Source organism: Bos taurus, chromosome 7 (genome assembly GCF_002263795.3).
Source record: "Bos taurus isolate L1 Dominette 01449 registration number 42190680 breed Hereford chromosome 7, ARS-UCD2.0, whole genome shotgun sequence".
Classification (NCBI taxonomy): domain Eukaryota; kingdom Metazoa; phylum Chordata; class Mammalia; order Artiodactyla; family Bovidae; genus Bos; species Bos taurus.
In genome coordinates this window covers 6,276,455-6,297,021 of record NC_037334.1, presented here as the reverse complement: position 1 = coordinate 6,297,021, position 20,567 = coordinate 6,276,455, and the positions used below count along the sequence as shown (strand labels likewise).

At 48.1% G+C, this 20,567-nt stretch overlaps 1 protein-coding gene across 4 annotated transcripts in view; it reads left to right on the top strand.

Moving 5' to 3' along the window:
- NWD1 (NACHT and WD repeat domain containing 1) overlaps positions 1-20,567 on the top strand; it is an 82,448-nt gene that overhangs the window by 21,228 nt on the left and 40,653 nt on the right. For 3 of the 4 annotated variants that reach the window (XM_015471888.3, XM_059888303.1, XM_059888302.1), the window contains 5 exons: positions 2,259-3,531; positions 8,902-9,105; positions 10,711-10,870; positions 12,934-13,051; positions 14,403-14,561. In XM_015471888.3, the coding sequence (XP_015327374.2) occupies positions 2,259-3,531; positions 8,902-9,105; positions 10,711-10,870; positions 12,934-13,051; positions 14,403-14,561 (1,914 nt within the window). 4 annotated transcript variants of the gene reach the window in all.

Genomic DNA, 20,567 nt, shown 5'->3' with positions numbered 1-20,567 from the left:
CACCCCACTCTAGTACTCTTGCCTGGAAAATCCCATGGACAGAGGAGCCTGGTAGGCTGCAGTCCATGGGGTCACACAAAGTCGGACACGACTGAGCGACTTCACTTTCACTTTTCACTTTCATGCATTGGAGAAGGAAATGGCAACCCACTCCAGTGTTCTTGCCTGGAGAATCCCAGGGACGGGGGAGCCTGGTGGGCTGCCGTCTATGGGGTCGCATACAGTCAGACACGACTGAAGTGACTTAGCAGCAGCAGCAGCAGCAGAAAGCACAAATGGGTGTGGAGGTCAGAGGTGTGTCATAGACAGTATCTTTAGACCATATTATTTTTCAGGCACCTTGCTAAACTTTCTTAAAAAAAAATTTTTTTTTATCTTGAAATAGAGTTTCATAGGAAATTGAAAAAAAAAAAAAGAGGAAGAGGTTTCATGTATCCTTTACTCAGATTTCCCCAAAGGTAACATCTTGCATAACTAGGGTGCAATATTATAACCAGGAAGTGGACATTGTTAGAATACAGAGAGAGTAACAGAAACCATTTGTGCATGTGTGTGTATGAGCCTTTTCTTTCTCTGCAATTTTATCACCTGTATAGCTTCAAGTAACCACCATGGTTGATACACAAGGACTGTTCCCTGACCACAGGGTCCCTCCCACTGCCATTTAGAGCTACACTCACCCCTCCCCACAAACCCCAGCCTTGGCAGGCCCTAACCCAACTCCATCTCATTTCTTTTATTTCGACCATGTCACAGAAGATAAAATCGCAGACCGAAACCTTTTGTTCCTTCAGCATAATATGCTCAGCTTTTCACAAGCATTATTTCATAGAAAATCCCCATAGCAGCCCTTTCAATTTTGGGATTAGTACTCTTGTTAAAGGGAGGAAACAGAGACTCAGAGAGGTGCAGTGATTTTTCCCAAGGTCACACAGCCTATTGCTGGCAGACAGATAGTCTTGGATTGGTTCATGCCAAAATGTGTCCAAGAAGCATCCCATTTAAGGACTGCGAGTTGCCTTCATCTCTGATCTCCATTCATGAGGCTAAAGGGGTTGTGGGGTCAGACCAAGGAAGACTTTTGAGTGGCTCTTGTCTTTGGCTCTGAGACTGAGTCCTGTCTCCAAGGTCCTGACTCACTCATCTGCAGAGATCTGGGAGCCTCTGATGAGCCCAGAGCAGCTTCAAAAATAACTCAAACCTGATTGCTATTTCAAAACAAAGGCCTCCAAGGAGAAGTCAATGTGGGCTCTTGGCTCTAGAAGATACAGGTCCTCAGGGCAGCTGCTGCATGCTCTGGGACAGGAGTCAGCAAACCATGGTCCAAGGCCCAAACCCAGCCCACTGCTTGTTTTTATAAATAAAGTTTTATTGGAACACACTCAAGCACATTAGTTTGTAAGTTATCTATGGCTGCTTTCACATGGCATGACATTAACCTTTTTGAAATGAACAATTCCTGCATACAAGTGTTTGAGCTTTTGTTTTCAGTTCTTTGGGGGCCATACCTAAGAGCTGTATAAACTCCATATTTAACTATTTTGAGTTTGATGGCATTGTTTTATGATGAGACTGCTTCACATACACACTGCTTCACACAATCTGTGTGTTGCCTACACCAAGGTATCTTTGATTTTGTTGTTGTTGTTCAGTTGCTAAGTCATGTCTGACTATTTGCAGTCCCATGGGCTGCAGCATGTTGGCTCCTCTGTCCTTCAGTATCTCACAGAGTTTGCTCAAACCCGTGTCCCTGGAGTTGGTGATGCTATCTAACCATTTCATCCTGTGCTGCCCCATTTTTGCCTTCAGTTTTTCCCAGCATCAGAGTCTTTTCCAATGAGTCAGCTCTTCTCGAGTAGTGGCTAACTCAATGCCACTCTTGGTGTGGCCTCTGAACCCCAGCCTCAGCATCACCTGGGAGCTTGTTGGAAATTCAAACCATAGGCCCTACCCCGACATGCAGAATCAGAACTTCTGGAGGCAGGGTCCAGCCATGTAGGTTTTTGTGAGCCCCCAAGTGACTCTGGCAAACTGTGGCCTCAAGGCAAACCTGGCCCATTGCTTGTTTTTATGAAAAAGTTTTGTTGGAACACACTGGAGCCCATTATTTTGGATGTTGTCTATAGTTACGCCAAGTAACTCTGGCCCATGTTAAGCCTGAATTCCAGTGTTCTCATTCCTGGAATGTGTCTCCCAAGTGTCCCCATTTGAGCCAGCTGATGACATAATGCTGACCGCACTCTCTTCTACTTTTGCAGTCATTGAGTGGGAAATAGAACGGGCCTTGCTGAGCTCAACGGTTGGGGATCACGGGGCAACAGTCTTCCTGAGAGAGATCCAAGACCTCAATAAACACATCCTAGAAGACTGTGCCCTCAGAATGGTGGACCGTCTTGCAGATGGTTGCCTGGACACGGATGCCCAGAACCTTCTCAGCAACCTCAAGGGGCGCATCGCTGACCGGCAGCCTGGAGTTCTCAAGGCCCACCACCTAGCGTGGAGCCGAGACCTGGTGAACCCCAAAAACAAGGCTCATGCCCGATACCTGAAGGAGCTGGGGGAGCAGTTTGTGGCCAGGGCCAACCATCAGGTTCTTGAGTGCCTCCGGGAGCTGGAGGCAGGCAGGCAGGAGTTGGCATGGCTCTACCAGGAGATCCGCCACCACCTGGGACTCAGTGCCGAGGTCAACCGGACCTTCTGTGGGCGCCAGGAGCTCCTGACCCAGCTGGGCCAGCGACTGCGACAGAATGATGGCCACCCCCACCCACCCCTGGTGCTTTTTGGACCCCCAGGGATTGGAAAGACGGCTCTGATGTGCAAGCTGGCTGAGCAAATGTCGGGGCTGCTCGGCCGCAAGACAGTGACCATTCTGCGGCTTCTGGGGACGTCACAGATGAGCTCTGAGGCCCGAGGCCTGCTCCAGAGCATCTGCTTCCAGGTGTGCCTGGCCTACGGGCTGCCCCTGCCCCCTGCCCAGGTCCTAGAGGCCCACACCAGGCTGGTCCAGTTTTTCCACATCCTCCTCCACACCATCTCCAGCCGAAACTTTGAGTCCCTCGTGATCCTGCTGGATTCGGTGGATGAGGTGGACTCTGTCCACTGTGCTAGGAGGATCCCCTGGCTGCCTCCCAAATGTCCTCCGAGGGTCCACCTCATCGTCTCGGCCTGCTCTGGACAGCGGGGGGTTTTAGACACCATTCAGCAGGTGCTCACGGACCGAGAGGCTTACTGGGAGGTGAAACCCCTCTCCGGAAACCAAGGGCAAGAGATGATCCAGCTCCTGCTGTCTGCCTCGAGGAGGACACTGAGTCAGGTGCAGAGGGACATGCTCTGGGCCAGCCTCCCAGAGTGTGGACACCCAGGGCGGCTGAGGCTGGCTTTCGAGGAGGCCCGGAAGTGGGCCTCCTTCACTGTGCCAGCCCCGCTGGCCTCCACTGCTAAGGAGGCGATGCAACAGCTGTGTGCCCGCCTGGAGCAGACACACGGGCGGCTCCTGGTGGCCCGCGTGCTGGGCTACATTGTGTCTTCCCGGTGAGTCTCTGCTGGGTTCACTCTGTTTTGAACTGAGATAGTATGCGTGCATTCTTCTCCAAGGGCTGCCATAACAAATCACAACCTGGGTGCCTTAGAGCAATGGAAGTCTTTCTCTCACAGTTCTGAGGGCCAGAGTCGGAATCAAGGTGTCAGCAGAGCCACACTCCTGGAGGCTCTGAAGGAGAATCTGTTCTAGGCATTCTCCTTCATTTCTGGTGTTGCTGGCCATGCTCAACATTCCTTGGCTTGTAGAAGCATCACTCCAGTCTCCACCTCTGTCATCTTGTGGTCTCCTCCCTGTGTGTCTCTCTGAATTTCCCTCTTTCTTGGAAGGACATCACTCATTGGATTAGGGTCTACTCCTATCCGGTATTGTTACTGACCAGGGTTCTTGGCCTTCTCAATCAATAGAAATTGATCAGAGGCCAGACAAGAAATCCAGGCAAGGATTTACTGGTACTTCTGCTGTGAGCACAGGCTTTCTAGGTGGCACTGGTAGTAAAGAACTTGCCTGCCAATGCAGGAGAGGCAAGAGACTCTGGGTTCGATCCCTGGGTCAGAAAGATCCCCTGGAGGAGGGCATGACAATCCATTCCAGTATTCTTGCCTGGGAAATCCCATGGACAGAAGAGCCTGGTGGGTTATTGTCCATGGGGTTGCAAAGAGTCGGACATGACTGCAGCAATTTAGCATGCATGCATTGCTGCAGCAGTGGGGAGGGAGTACAAATGACAAGCTCCCTAGCTGCCTGCTCCCAGTGAGCTGGTTCCTTATTTGGGTGAAGGTAGGTGTCAGGCTGGAGGGGTAGCTTAGGTGGTTTGTCCACCCCTTTGGTGGTGTGAAACACCCTGCTTTTGCTCCCAGCTCTTCAGAAGTGGCAGTTGGGTTTTTGGTCTTTTTCTGTCTTATCCATAATTTCCCCAGTGGTGCATGCATGAAGCTATTTTCAGTTCTTCATAGTTTGTTTGTATTCTGTTGTTTGAGGAGACGTTTGTCCAGGTGCAAACACCACAGCAAAGGGCCCCAAGTCCCAGGTCCCAGCCCGTCTCAGTGGGACCTCATCTTGACCACTTCCCCAAAGACTGGTTTCAAATAAGGTCCTACGCACAGGGTCCCCATGGGCATGAATTTTGAGGAACACTTTTCAACCTAGTATCATTCACATCATAAAGTTCACTCTTTTGAAGTGTCTGGTTTGGCGGCATTCAGTACATTCACAGTGTTGTGCTACCACTAACCGTGAGGAATGGGTCCTCACCCTGCAAGGGAGGCCCTGTCCCTGTCGGCAGTCACTCCTCCTCCTCCTCTCCCAGTCCCCAGCAGCCATGAATCTGCTTTCCGTCTCCATGCATTTGTCTAGGTTATCTCCCTTTCCTTCTGTCTGTCTATGTATCTGTCTATGTCGCATCACCAGTTCAATGGACATGGACTTGGGTGAACTTCAGGAGATGGTTAGGGACAGAGAGGCCTGGCATGCTGCAGTCCACAGGCCTGCAAAGAGTTGCAAAGAGTTAGACGACTTAGTGACTGAACAACTACAATAATACATATCTATCTATCATCTGTCAGGGCTTCCCAGGCGGCTCTAGTGGTAAAGAACGCTGCTGGCCATGCAGCAGATATAAGAGATGAGGGTTTAATCTCTGGGTTGGGAAGATCCCTTGGAGAAGGGAGTGGCAACCCACTCTAGTATTCTTGCCTGGAGAATGCCATGGACAGAGGAACCTGGTGGGCTACAATCCATGGGGTCACAAAGAGTCAGACACGCCTGAAGTGACAACACAGCACGTCACATCATCTCTCATCTGTCTATCATGCTGCTGACACCTAGTGGTTGGAGGCTAGGAATTCCACTATCATCCTAGATGATCTGACCCTTAGCATCACGGTGGGAGGCTGAGAAACTCTGTTAGGCATGCATTGTGGCCTTTTCAAACGCCCTCTGTACAGAGTGGGTAGCTGAGTGTCTGTTGTATAGGGCTGCTGAAAGAAAGAATGAGACTATACCTGCAAATAGACATCACCTGGCCAAGGTCCCTCAGCCAGCACCAAATGCAGAGTGGTGTGACCTCACACACAGAGCTTGTCTGCAGCGCAGGAAAGGCAGGTCCCATGTTGGGGGGCAGGTGAGGTGCCTGCTTTGGGTCCACATTGTCACAGGGATGTCTCTGGGGATGGAGAAGGGCTCTTAACCTAGTGGTTCAGTTGTGACCTTAGGCACACCCCCCAGCGCACATCTCTAGCACCGTCCAGTAGAATATTGGCAATGAGGGCAACGCTCTATATCTCATTGTCCACCGTGGTAACCACGAGCCACGTGTGGCAAATAGACACTTGAAAGCCAGCTTATCCATCCCAGAAACCGGATTTTAAACTTCATTAATTTTTACCTTTCAATGACTGTGTGTGGCTGGTGACAACTAGACTGGACATCGTGGCTCTAGACTCGATGAGACACAACATCTTCAAGAGCAGGGATGGAATTGAATTCCTTTCCCCCTGGCCATCCAGGACCATGAATACGCAAACCTCAGTTTCCCCATCTGACAAACAGAAGAAGGCCCCCTCCTGCACAATTCCAGCTCTCGAGGGCACCTTATCAGAGGGACTCACATGCTCCGAGAACCATCTCTCCCTGCCACTTACCTTGTCCTCTCCTTCCTGTGAGTTGGCTTATCTTCTTCCTAGCAACTGGTGTTGCTGTTTCTTTTTTCCCGGTTATTTTCTATGCGGCTCTCTGCACTGGAAGATCAGCTTTGTGGGCCCCGAGCTCTCTGTCCTCCAGGGGGCAGCACAGACATAACACTCCATGAACAGGGGTTAAGCAAAAGTGCCCATGCTTTACTGATGTCAGTGGCCTTCCAGAACGCAGCCCTCTGCTTCTCTGAGAATGAATGCACTGGCCTGGTCCCTACCAAGAGGGCCCGGTGCAGGGGTGTGATGCCAGAGAAGTGTGGGGCTGTGCTTCCCTTGGATATCCAGGGTGAAAGCCTCTTAGGATGTCCCATTTTTTTGATCTGGTGGACAAGTCATTCATTGTGCCCAAAACTGCAAAGAGAGAATCTAAGCCTGCAGAGTACATCATGAGAAACGCTGGACTGGAAGAAACACAAGCTGGAATCAAGATTGCTGGCAGAAATATCAATCACCTCAGATATGCAGATGACACCACCCTTATGGCAGAAAGTGAAGAGGAACTAAAATGCCTCTTGATGAAAGTCAAAGTGGAGAGTGAAAAAGTTGGCTTAAAGCTCAACATTCAGAAAACGAAGATCATGGCATCTGGTCCCATTACTTCATGGGAAATAGATGGGGACATGGGAAATAGATGGGGAAACAGTGGAAACAGTGTCAGACTTTATTTTGGGGGACTCCAAAATCACTGCAGATGGTGACTGCAGCCATGAAATTAAAAGACACTTACTCCTTGGAAGGAAAGTTATGACCAACCTAGATAGCATATTCAAAAGCAGAGACATTATTTGGCCAACAAAGGTTCATCTAGTCAAGGCTATGGTTTTTCCTGTGGTCATGTATGGATGTGAGAGTTGGACTGTGAAGAAGGCTGAGCCCTGAAGAATTGATGCTTTTGAACTGTGGTGTTGGAGAAGACTCTTGAGAGTCCCTTGGACTGCAAGGAGGTCCAGCCAGTCCATTCTGAAGGAGATCAGCCCTGGGATTTCTTTGGAAGCCATGATGCTAAAGCTGAAACTCCAGTACTTTGGCCACCTCATGTGAAAAGTTGACTCATTGGAAAAGACTCTGACGCTGAGAGGGATTGGAGGCAGGAGGAGAAGGGGACGACAGAGGATGAGATGGCTGGATGGCATCACTGACTCGATGGACATGAGTCTGAGTGAACTCCGGGAGTTGATGATGGACAGGGAGGCCTTGCGTGCTATGATTCATGGGGTCGCAAAGAGTCGGACATGACTGAGCGACTGAACTGAACTGAATTGAACTGAAGCCTGGTTTGTTTCGAGAGTATACTGAAGATTGAGAAAGAAGATTTTATTCTTTTTTTTCCTTATGGCTGCACCTCGAGGTATGTGGCTTCCCTCATAGCTCAGTTGGTAAAGAATCTGCCTGCAATACAGGAGACCCTAGTTCAATTCCTGGGTTGGGAAGGTCCCCTGGAGAAGGGATAGGCTACCCACTCCAGTATTCTTGGGCTTCCCTTGTGGCTCAGCTGGTAAAGAATCCATCTGCAATGAGGGAGGCCTGGGTTCGATCCCTGGGTCGGGAAGATCCCCTGGAGAAGAGGAAGGCTACCCATTCCAGTATTCTGGCCTGGAGAATTCCACAGACTATATGTATTGTCCATGGGGTCGCAAAGAGTCGGACACGACTGAGCGACTTTCACTTTCACTTTCGAGGTAGGTGGCATCTTAATTCCCCACCAGGGATCAAAGCTGTGCCCCCTGCATTGGAAGTAGAGTCTTAACTACTGGACTGCCAGGGAAATCCCAGAAGATTCTATTTTGAAAGAGTAAATGTTTGAGGAAACACTGGACCACCCCATGTAAACCCTCGTGTTGTGGCTCCCAGGAATATTGGTTTGGAAAGACCTGTCAAGAGGAGAAAAGCAGATTAGGGAGATGGCCTGGCTACTCCAATGGGGAAATTGTGGAGAACACCACCATTGACATAGCTGTGACTGTCAAAGATGAGATGAACTCAGTGGAAGAGATCTCAGAGAATACTGATGTTAACATCTACCTCGTTGGACAACAGAAAATTCCAAGTGAGCAGGCATTCTGTATGTGTAAAGAATGTGGGAAGCGTTTCCAGCAAAATGAAGACTAATCAATATCAGGGAATTAAACGCACACACACAAGGTGTTTGTATTCTTTGTAAGCAGAAGCCAGCCTCTCTCTCTCATCTGCTTTGAAATGAACTCTGCTTGTTCTCCAACCCAGAGGAAATTTGTGGACAAGTCCCTTAGTTTTTCCAGGCAAATGCTTGCAGGTATTATGAAGTCCATTCCAGTCCGATGCTCATCGTGTTTAAAGCCACTTCCTTTTTCAGGCAAGAACACATGGGGTGGTTTATGTATTATTTTCACAAGTTACTTCTCTTCCTGTGCTACTCGACTCATCTGAGATTGGGGGAGGGATGGTTCAGGGTTCTGTAGGTGTCAGAAGGAAAGAAAGATCAGGAAATGTCTTACTTGATGGGTACAGCTGGAACCAGGTATGAGTACCAGCTAACCGTGGGCTCTGTCCAAACGCTGATCTCCATGGTGAACCCTTCAGTGATGGGCAGGATGCCATAGAGCTGGTCACATCTGTCCCTCGCTCAGCTTCTGCCTTCTCCAAGTGCAGGAGACACAGGTGTGCCCCCACGCCCGTCCGTCCTTTCCACAGGCAGGGGCTCTCAGAGGCGGAGTTAAAGGATGTTCTGTCCTTGGATGATGAGGTCCTGCAGAGCGTGTACCAAGACTGGACCCCACCCAGCAAAGAGCTTCTGCGCTTCCCACCCCTGCTGTGGGTGAGGCTTCGTCGAGATCTGGGTAACTGCTTGGCCAGGCGGCCCGTGGACGGCTTCACCCTTCTGGCCATTGCTCACAGGTGAGTCGAGCGGGTTGGTGACACTGGCTGGGTGGGACGCCAAGAGCAAGGACTCCCTGATCGGGTTCCTCTTCATTCCAGATCCTTCTTCACTCCCCATTCCCAGGGAATCAAGTCCACTTAGCACAGCAAGCAAGGGTCTCCCCCCCACGAGCTCTAACACAGCTAACTTGTTTGTTATCATTATTAGTCACACCACACGTCTTGTGGGCTCCTAGCTCCCTGACCAGGAATTGAATTCGAGCCCTCGGCAGTGAAATGGCAGAGTCCTAACCATTGGACTACCAGGGAGCTCCCACAATGAACTGCTTCTTTAAAGTGAGGAGAAATTCACACGAAATTCATCATTTGAAAGCAGAACAGTTGAGTGGCATTTGGCATATTCACATGTTGTACAACTATCACCTCTACTTCCAGAACATTCCCACTGCCCTAAAAGGTACCCCATCCCCATTAGCAGCCACTCCCCAGTCCCTGCTCCCCCAATGCCTGGCAACCCCGAGCCTGCTTTCCGTCTACGGATTTGCCTGTGCTGGACATTTCATATGGACGTGATTGCACGCAGTGTGGTCTATTGCGTCTGGCTTATCTCACTCAGCGTGACATTTTCATGGCCTGTCTGTGTCACAGCACGTGTTAGCGCTTCATTCGTTGTTATGGTTGAATGATATTCCCCTGCAGGCATGGATCACATTCTGTTTATTCACTCATTCGTTGACGAACACGTGGCTGTTTCCACCTTTTGGTGACTGTGACTAGAGCTGCTGTGAATAGGCATGCACAAGTTTTTATTTGAACGCCTGCTTTTCCATTCTTTGGGGGGTATATATGGAGTGAAATTTCTGGATCATACAGTAACTTGTTTTATGTTTAATTATTGAGGAACCCAAATTCTCCGATTTTAAATTGGAAATCCCATGGACAGAGTCTGGAGGGTTATAGTCCATGGGTTCCCAAGAGTCAGACATGACTTAGCAACTAAACCACCACCATAGTTAATTCAGTTTTGTGTTAGTTTCAAGAAAACAGCAAAGTGATTCAGATATATACATATATTATATATGTTATATATATATACACACATATGTTATATATATAACATATAAAAACATATACATTATATATGTTTTATATATAAATTAGTACTTATATATACATTATCTTATATATTATTATATTATATAAGTTATTTGTATATAAATTATCTTATATCTTATTATATATTATTTATACTTATATATTTTGTCTTATATATTAATATATATTTATATATATATCAGGATATTTTTATATATATTCTTTTTCAGATTCTTTTCCATTATAGATTATTATAAGATACAATTCCCTGTGCTATACAGTAGGTCTTTTTGTTTATCAAATATTCCTTTTTAAAGTAAAATTACTTAAGGAAAAAGGTAAGATGGGCTGATTTAGAGCTAAATTGTAGGTACCAAGTAGTGCAGGTGGCCAGCTGAGCCAGGAAGCATCTAGAAGGAGTTTAGGATGGACTGGCACTTGGGAACCACTTCCTGAAGTGGTGGCCAGTCACCACCTCTGAGCCCAGCCTGTGCCCCAGGCCCATCAGCCCATGTCTCCTCTCTGCAGACAGCTGACCGAGGTGGTCAGAGAGCTCTACCTGTCTGGGCCTGAGAAAGCCAAGAGTCACGGAGTCTTGGCCGACTTCTTCTCAGGGGCCTGGAGCCAGGGCATCAAGAAACTCATCACCCTGCCACTCGTGGGAAAACCCCTGAACCTGGACCGCAAGGTGAGGTGTCCGGGGGCCCCTGTTCCCCACTCTCAGCCTCCGCACTTCTGTGCCCAGAAGGCCGGGGCCACGTGCCCCCTTCCATTCCCTATTTCCAACCCAGACACACTCTGCCTCCTTTCCTTCTTTGCTCACAAAGGACAGAAAGTCCCCAAACATTATTTGAAGGGTGGGGAGCAGCAGATGAGGAATTGATGCTCCACTAACTTTCAGGATGAGAAAACAAAATCACAACATTAAAAGCTTATCTCCAAAGTCATGGCATCCCAGAATTTTAATTCCTTATGCTCTGATTCATCCTGAAACACACAAGTTTCCTCCTTGTTTTGTGTGTGTGTGTGTGTGTGTGTGTGTGTGTGTGAGTGGTGGGGGTGTTGATGTTTTCCTTGTGAATCCCCTGATACAATTCAATTTTCAATCATTGGTTCTCCCAAAGTGTTACTCATTTTAAAAATAACACTCATTTCACTTCCCACCTAGGAGAGTAGTGTGTAATTGTTGGAGAACACAGAGAGGATCAAACAGTAAAATAAGAGCTAAACCCACAAGTCCCTGCTCTGAAGAGCTGCTCCCAGACTTCCAGTCACTATTCACGTATTTCCTCTGTCTTTCTTTTGTACTCAGGAGCTCTAAGACTTGGGTCCTTAGCTTACAAGTTGCCACCTCTTTTTTTTTGCCTTTCAAATACCTCGAGGCCCAGCTCAAATGCCTCTCCTTCAGTAAGTCTTCCCTAATTTCCTTCCTTTTGCTTATTTGTTCTTTTTCTTTTTTTTTTTTGCCATGCCACGCAGCTTATGGGATCTAGTTTCCAAACCAAGGATCAAACCCGTGTCCCCTGCAGTGGAAGCGCAGAGTCCTAACCACTGGACTGCCAGGGAATTCCCTTGACTACTTGTTCTTTACTCCATGTGCCCTTCTCTCCGAGTCAGAACTCAGACTGTGTATTTATTTTATTCTTGTCTGTGCTGAGTCTTCGTTGCTGCAAGCGGTCTTTCTCTAGTTGAGGATCATGGGCTTTAGGCGTATGGGCTTCAGTAGTCGCAGCACTCGAGCTTAGCTGCTCCTCTGCACGTGGAATCTTCACGGACCAGGGATTGAACCCATGTTCTCTGAATGGGCAGGCAGATTCTTAACCACTGGATCACCAGGGAAGTCCAGAGCTCAGACTTTTTAAAAGAAGCTTTTAGTTTCAAGATCATTTTAGAGTCACAGACTAGTTGCCATGAGTGTAAGAGTTCCCGTGGACACTTCTTTTAGACTTCCCTATTGTTAACATTTGCCCTAAACATAGCACAGTGACTACAGCTAGGGAATACACTTTTGAGTCTTTTATTATAGTTTGATTTCTCTTTTGCATTTTCCCTCCTGGACAGGGAGGCCAGAGGCAGGGCCAGGCCTGATTCTTTCTCCTCTCTGGTTTCTCATAGACGCTCTCCTGTGCGCCCAGAACTCCTGCAGGCTCAGCCTCATCTCTTTAGGATGTGGCTTGCCCCTCTTCCTGGTTTCACAGCCTCAGGACCTCCCACTCCAGTCCCTCTTCCCCAGCAATGCCCCTGACCATCCAATCTGATCATGTCTCTCCTCTAATATCTCACATGGCTCCCCAGCACCCTCTGTCTCCAGTCCAATCTCCCCAGCCTGATGTTCGGTGCTTTTGTTATCTACTATCGACATCCTCCCTAGTCTCATCCCAACCATGATCCTTCACTCTGTCTTATAATTCAGCCTTCCCAAACTCTGATCCTGCTCTCTCCCACCACTGGGCACATGATGCTCCCTTGCTCTGAAATGCTATCATTTCCAATGTATTTTGCCAGACAGGCTCCTACTTACCCTGTGAGACCCAGTTTCAATGCCCCTTGGATTCCCGGAGCCCCAGACCCCTCCTATCCCAGCCTGTGTGTGGGTATGTCCTGTGTGTGGGTGTGTGTGGGTGTCCCCATCTGAAATTGTGTCACTGTCCCTCCAGTGTCACCTGGTACCTGGCCTGGCCCATGTTTGTGGAGTGAATGAATGAGATTGTGTCTTAGTGGCCTTGCTGCCAGCTCTCTCTTCCTCTGCAGGTGGCCCCTCAGCCCCTGTGGTTCTCCGACATGGTTGCAAACCTGAGGAAGCTGAAGGAGTTACCCTACCACTTGCTCCATGCCGGCCGTATCGAGGAGCTGAAGCAGGAGGTTCTGGGTAAGGTCTCGGAGGGGCTTGCGTGGGTCCCTGACCCTCTGGTGCTCCCACTTTCTGGAGCCTGACAAGGTGGAAGGGTGAAGGTTAAAATCTCTAGCACCTTTTAAAGCACTAGTTCTCACCAGAGGCGGTTCTGCACCGTCACCGCCCCGACATACACACCCACCAAGGGACCCTAGGTGATGTCTGGAGATACTTTGGTTGCAGCTGGCATCTAGGGCTAGCTGGTAGTATAGAGGATGAGAAACTGCCTTAGAATGAGAGAGACCCTGTCTACCTGTCAATCTATCACCTACCATCTCTATTCATCTACCATATACGGCTGTCTATCTAGTATCTATCTATCGCCTATCTACCTGCTGCTGCTGCTGCTGCTAAGTCGCTTCAGTTGTGTCCGACTCTGTGTGACCCCAAAGACAGCAGCCCACCAGGCTCCTCCGTCCCTGGGATTTTCCAGGCAAGAACACTGGAGTGGGTTGCCATTGCCTTCTCCACCTATCTATCAGCATCTATCTATAATCTGCCATATCTATCATGTCTCTCTCTCTCTCTCTCTATATATATATATAAACATAAAATCTCATCTAACATACATATCTCCTTCTACCATCTGTATCTATCATCTTTATATTTATCTATCCAATATCTATCATAACTATCTACCTACCAACCTACCTAAATTTCTCTCTCTCTACCATTATATCTATCATCTTTATATCTATCTATCCATCCATCCACCTATTTGCCTATCAATCTACCGTGTGTGTGTGTGTGTGTGTGTGTGTGTGTGCACGCTCAGCTGCTCAGGTGTGTCTGTCAGACTCTTTGCAGCCCCATGGACTATATAGCCCGACAGGCTCCTCTGTTCATGGAATTTTCCAGGCAGGAATACTGGAGCAGGTTGCCATTTCCTACTCCAGGGGATCTACCCGACCATCTACCATCTATGTCTGTCTATCTGTCTGTCCATTGTCTATCCGTCCATCCATCTTTCTGTCTATCTATCCCTCTCTCTCTCTCCCCATCCATCCATCCATCTCTTCATTCATTCTCATCCATCCATCCATTCCTATCATTCTCAACCAGGGATGACTCTGCTTCCTAAGGGACACTTGACAATATGCATCTTTCCGACGGTCATCACTTGGGAGGCGTCCCTGGCATCTAGTGGGTGGAGACCAGGGACACTGCTCGTCCACCCTACCTAATGGCCCCACCACAGAATACGACCCAGCCCCGAATGTCAGTGAGGCTGCGAGTGAGAACCTCAGAGAAAGGAGCTGAGAAGCCACCTCCCACGATGCGCTGAAAGAAGCTGCAGGCTCCCCACAGCGCCCCCTTCTGCCCACAGGCAGCATGACCTGGATTTGCTGCCGGGGCCTCTCTGGGGGCATCGAGGGCCTGCTGGAAGACTTTGACCTGTGCGCCCCATACATGGACTGCCCTGAGGTCAGCCTGGTCCGGGAAGCTCTCCAGCTGTGCCGCCCGGCAGTGGAGCTCCGAGGCATGGGTGAGTGGTGCGGAGACGGCGGGACGGGGGAGGTGCGGTCTACTCTGCACCCACTTCTAGAAGCCCAGTGTCTTCACTAAGTCACTCACACACCTTTCCTGTTATAGCTGAGGGCTTTCTCCTAGCTCCAGCTTCTAGAACTTTGAATTGAATCTGGGAGAGTTTAGGAGTAAAAACTACCAAGGCAGAGCCCTTCCTCTCACCTCAGCCCAGCGATATATTCTATTTAAAAAAATTTTTTTAAGTTTATGTTTATTGTTTTAGCCTTGCCATGCAGTCTGTGGGATCTTAGTTCCCAGACCAGGGATCAAACCCAGGCCCTCAGCAGTGAGGTCACAGAGTCCTAACCACTGGACTGCCAGGGAATTCCTCCAGTATCTTATTCTAGAAAGGGCCACATAGGAAACATTTTAGGCAAAATTGAGGAAATTATGTTGACAGTATAGATAGATGGTGTTCAGTCGTATCTGACTCTTTGCAACCCCATAGACTGTAACCCACCAGGCTCCTCTGTCTATGGGATTTCCCAGGCAAGAATACTGGAGTGGGTAGCCATTTCCTACTCCAGGGGATCTTCTGGACCCAGGGATCGAACCTGCAGGCTCTTTACCACTAGCGCCACCTGGGAAGCCCATGACATTTAATATAACAAGGGAGAAAACGTTCCCACAGATTTTTTTTTTTTAATTGATGAAACGCATATAATGATAATAACTGAGCACAGCTTTTTGTAAGTTAGGTCTACTCATGAGAAAGCAGGGGAAGTCTTGATCAGGCAGATAACATTTAGGGCTCAGCTGGGGTTCAAAGTTGGCATTTCCTGTCATCCCACTAATTACGCATATCAATTTAAAAACATCAATGGTTTTACAAAAACCATTCTTAGCTCTCAGGGAAAGTCGTTGAGCAGGGTTTGGCCCACGCTCTGGCCTGGAGTTTGAAGGATCTCTTGTGTCCTCAGGTGATACTCTGTCCAGGATGGAATTTTGTTTGTATTTTTTTAAAGTGTGGCAAAATGCCCGTAACATAAAATGAACCATTTTAATTGTCCAGGTCAGCAGCATGAAGTCCATTCACACCCCGTTGCACGACCATCAACCCCATTCATCTTCGTAACTTGTGCGTCCTCTCAAACTGAACCTCCGTCCTCATTAAACACTCGCTCCTTTTTCCCCCTCCCTAAGCCCCTGGCACTCACCCTTCTACTTTCTATCTCTAGGAATTTGACCATTCTAGGGACCCATGTAAGTGGACTCATGCAATATTTGTCCTTTTTGTGAGTACTTATTTCACTTAACATACAGTCCTCAGTTCATCCATGTCAGAATATCCTTCCTTTTTAAGGCTGAATACTGTTTCGTTGTGTGTATGTGTGTGCTAAGTCAGTCCAGTTGTGTCTGACTCTTTGTGACCCTATGGACTGTAGCCTGCCAGGCTCCTCTGTCCATGGGATTCTCCAGGCAAGGATACTGGAGTGGGTTTCCATGCCCTCCTCCAGGGGATCTTCCTGACCTAGGGATCCAACCTGCATCTCTCGTGTTCCATTGTGTAGATAGGCCATTCTTTGATCATCCATTAACTCTTCAATGGACTCTTGAGTTGTTTCTACCTTTTGTCGATTGGAAGTAATGCTGCTGTGAATATTAGTTCCATTCAGTTCAGTCACTTAGTCTTGTCCGACTTTGCGATCCCATGGACTGCAGCGCTCCAGGCTTCCCTGTTCATCACCATCTCCCGGAGTTTGCTCAAACTCGTGTCCATCGAGTCAGCGATGTCATCCAACCATCTCATCCTCTGTCATTGCTGTGACTATGGGGGTACAAATATCTCCTTGAAACCCCACTTTCGGTTCTTTTGGATATATACGTGGATGTGGAATTGCTCAATCATTTGGTAATTTTGTGTTTAATTTCTGAGGAACTGCCAGCTCTTTTCCCACACTGGCCGTGCCGTTTTACATTCCTACCAACAGCACACAAAGGTGCTAGGTTCTCTATATCCTCTACAACACTTGTTATTTTCTGATTAAAAAAAAAAAAAAAGCCATCCTATTGAGTGTGAAGTGGCCGGGATGTGCTTTCTTTTCTTTCCCCTGCTATGTTCGGTCTTAGCTGTGGCATTCAGGATCTTTGCTGTGGCTCGAGGGCTTCTCTCTAGTTGCATCGCAGGGGCTCAGTAGTTGTGGCACGTGGGCTTAGCTGCCTGACAGCATGTGGGACCTTATGTCCCCAACCGAGGGATCGAACGTGAGCCCTGTCCTGTGCAAGCAGAATTCTTAACCCCTGGACCACCAGGGAAGTCCCCGTGATGGTTTTTATCATACATTTCCCAACTGGATTTTTTGTTTGTTTTTGTCTGGCCACACTGCATAGGTTGTGGGATCTTGGTTCCCCAACCACGGATACGTTGGCCCTCACACTGAAAGCACCAAGTCCTAACCACTGGACCACCAGGGAATTCCCATCCCAGTTGGATTTGATTTGAGTGTTTTTACAAGTGATTTTATAAGGATGCTTAATTCCTGTATTCCTTCCATGGTTCATTCATACCTGCAACTGCTGGTTGTCTGAGAAGCCTACCTGGCTACCACTGAGGCTGGACACCCCTGGCCCCCACACCCCTGCATATTCCATTGCTACATGCTACTTCCACATATCTTAACTTTTTAGTTATTATTTTCTCTGGCTTTCTTTTGCATCCTCTATCTGCCCCTATGCTATGCTAAGCTGCTTCAGTCATGTCTGACTCTTTGCACCCCTATGGGCTGTAGCCCACCAGGCTCCTCTGTCCTTGGGATTCTCCAGGTAAGAGTCTGTCTGCCCCTGCTCCCTGCCAAATGTCCACCCCTATTACGTAGATCAGTCCAAGTGCATGGATATTGGTCTCACCAAGTTGACTTAAATCTGGGCTCTGGCATTTACTGGCAGTGTGACCTTCAAGTCCCTTACTACCTCGTCACCTCCCTCACTCTCACCCCTCCCCGTGCCTTGCAGCCTTCAGTTTTCCCATCTGCAAAATGGGGGATGTTGGTGAACCCTCCCACCTAGGGCTGCTGGGGAAACTTTGCAAGTCAATTCACGCAGAGCCTGTCCCCATGGTGCCTTCCGAGGAGCCTTTTACTGTCATGTGACAGCACTGATGCTGTTGACCTGAATGGCCTTGGAGGGGCCATTTCTGCCCTGAGCCTCTGCTTTCATCATCTGCAAAATGTTGGATAGCGCTAAGGTGGTGTCTACACGACTGAGCGACTTCACTTTCACTTTTCACTTTCATGCATTGGAGAAGGAAATGGCAACCCGCTCCAGTGTTCTTGCCTGGAGAATCCCAGGGACGGGGTAGCCTGAGGGGCTGCCATCTATGGGGTCGCACAGAGTCGGACACAACTGAAGTGACTTAGCAGCAGCAGCAGGATCCCACCCAAGTGGATGATGCTTTTGCCTTCCTCTTCTTGCATTCATGCTCACCAGAGGTTTTAAACCTCAAAGGGACTGATTTCCCAGGAAAATACCCTTGGGCCAGTTTAAGAAAAGATTTCAAAGCTCAAATCACAGTATGTTCTTTGCAGCGCTCCTTGACTGACAACCTGTGGCTGCCCGGTGCAAGGAGAAGGTGTAGAGAGAAATGTTGCCACCAGATGGTGCAGCTGAGCAACCGTGCATTCTCACAACATTCCAGTACTTCCCAGCAAGCTCCTAGAAACCAGTCCTATTATGGATATCTCCTGTTGCCTCAGGCTCCAGGATGACTTGGCGTGGTGCCATTCCTGTTTGTTTTTATTTAAAAGACTGATATTTTGTTCATCATGGATCTGGGGGCATGCTTTTGATTTTCTTAAAAAAAAAAATTGCATTAAAGTAGTGTTTATCTTAACAGTTAAGTTTGTTAGCACCACCTTAACTGCTACACCTGTGGTGAGTGGGACACTTGCTCCTGTTCCTGGCCTTACCCGATTTCACCCACCAGCAAACCCAGGCACAGGGCGTGGCCACCCTTGCCCCAGGCCCCACAGTTCGTGTGAGCTGTGTAAGCCGCTGAAACCTCGTGTGTGTGTGTGCTAAGTCGCTCAGTCATGTCCAGCTCTTTTGCGACCCCATCAGCTGTAGCCCACCAGGCTTCTCTGTCCGTGGGGATTCTCCAAGCATGAATACAGAAGTGGGTTGCCGCTTCTGAACCTCACCATGCCTCAGTTTTTGGGGTGATAGTGATGATACATCTAGACTGCCCCCTCCCCAAGATGTAGTTACTTTTAAAATACATATTTATTTATTTATTTAGCTGCATCAGGTCTTCATTGCTGTGCACGGGCTTTTCCAGTTGCCGTACATGGGCTCTCTAATTGTGGCATGCAGTCTCAGGAGTTGCCACACACAGGCTCTCTAGTTGTGAGAGCTCAGTAGTTGTGGTACATGGGCTTAGTTGCTTTGAGGCATGTGGGATCTGAGTTCCCCAACCAGAGATGGAACCTATGTTCTGTCCTGTTCATTGCAGATTCTTAACCACTAGACCACTAGTTCAGTTCAGTTCAGTCGCTCAGTCGTGTCTGACTCTTTGCGACCCCATGAATCGAAGCACGCCAGGCCTCCCTGTCCATCACCAACTCCCGGGGTTCACCCAAACCCATGTCCATTGAATCGGTGATGCCATCCAACCATCTCATCCTCTGTCATCCCCTTCTCCTCCCGCCCTCAGTCTTTCCCAGAATCAGGGTCTTTTCTAAGGAGTCAGCTCTTCGCAGCAGGTGGCCAAAGTATTAGAGTTTCAGCTTCAACATCAGTCTTTCCAATGAACACCCAGGACTGATCTCGTTTAAAATGGACTGGTTGGATCTCCTTTCAGTCCAAGGGACTCTCAAGAGTCTTCTCCAACACCACAGTTCAAAAGCATCAATTCTTTGGCACTCAGCTTACTCTCACATCCATACATGACCACAGGAAAAACCATAGCCTTGACTAGATGGACCTTTGTTGACAAAGTAATGTCTCTGCTTTTTAATATGCTGTCTAGGTTGGTCATAACTTTCCTTCCAAGGAGTAAGTGTCTTAATTTCATGGCTGCAATCATCATCTGCAGTGATTTTGGAGCCCAGAAAATAAAATTAGCCACTGTTTCCACTGTTTCCCCATCTATTTGCCATGAAGTGATGGGACCAGATGCCATGATCTTTGTTTGCTGAATGTTGAGCTTTAAGCCAACTTTTTCACTCTCCTCTTTTACTTTCATCAAGAGGCTCTTTTAGTTCTTCCCATCTGCATATCTGAGGTTATTGATATTTATCCCAGCAATCTTGATTCCAGCTTGTGCTTCCTCCAGCCCAGCATTTCTCAAAATGTACTCTGCATATAAGTTAAATAAGCAGGGTGACAATATACAGCCTTGACGTACTCCTTTCCCTATTTGGAACCAGTTTGTTGTTCCATGTCCAGTTCTAACTGTTGCTTCCTGACCTGCATACACGTTTCTCAAGAGGCAGGTCAGGTGGTCTGGTATTCCCATCTGTTTCAGAATTTACCACAGTATATTGTGATCCACACAGTCAAAGGCTTTGACATAGTCAATATAGTCAAAGGCTTTTGGCATAGACCACTAAGGATGTCCCAATATAGTTATTTCTTAATCCCTGGTGGTTGTCACTAAGTTATATTTAACTCTTGGCGACCCTAGGGACCATAGCCTGCCAGGCTCCTCTGTCCATGAGATTCTCCAGGCAAGAATACTGGAGTGGGTTGCCATTTCCTGCTCTAATCCCTAGAATCTATAACTATCACTTTATATGGTGAAAGAAAATGTGATTAAGGTTCTTAGGATGGAGAGTTTATCTTGGATCCTCCAAGCAGGCCCAAAATGCAATCACAAATGTCCTTATAAGAAGGCAGAATGAGATTTGAAACCCCCCCAAAAAAGGGAAAATGCGGAGACACACAGATGAGAAGGCCATGTCAAGACACAGGCAGAAATTGGGTGGATGCACATACACGCTGTTGGTGGGAATATTGTTGCAACCACTGT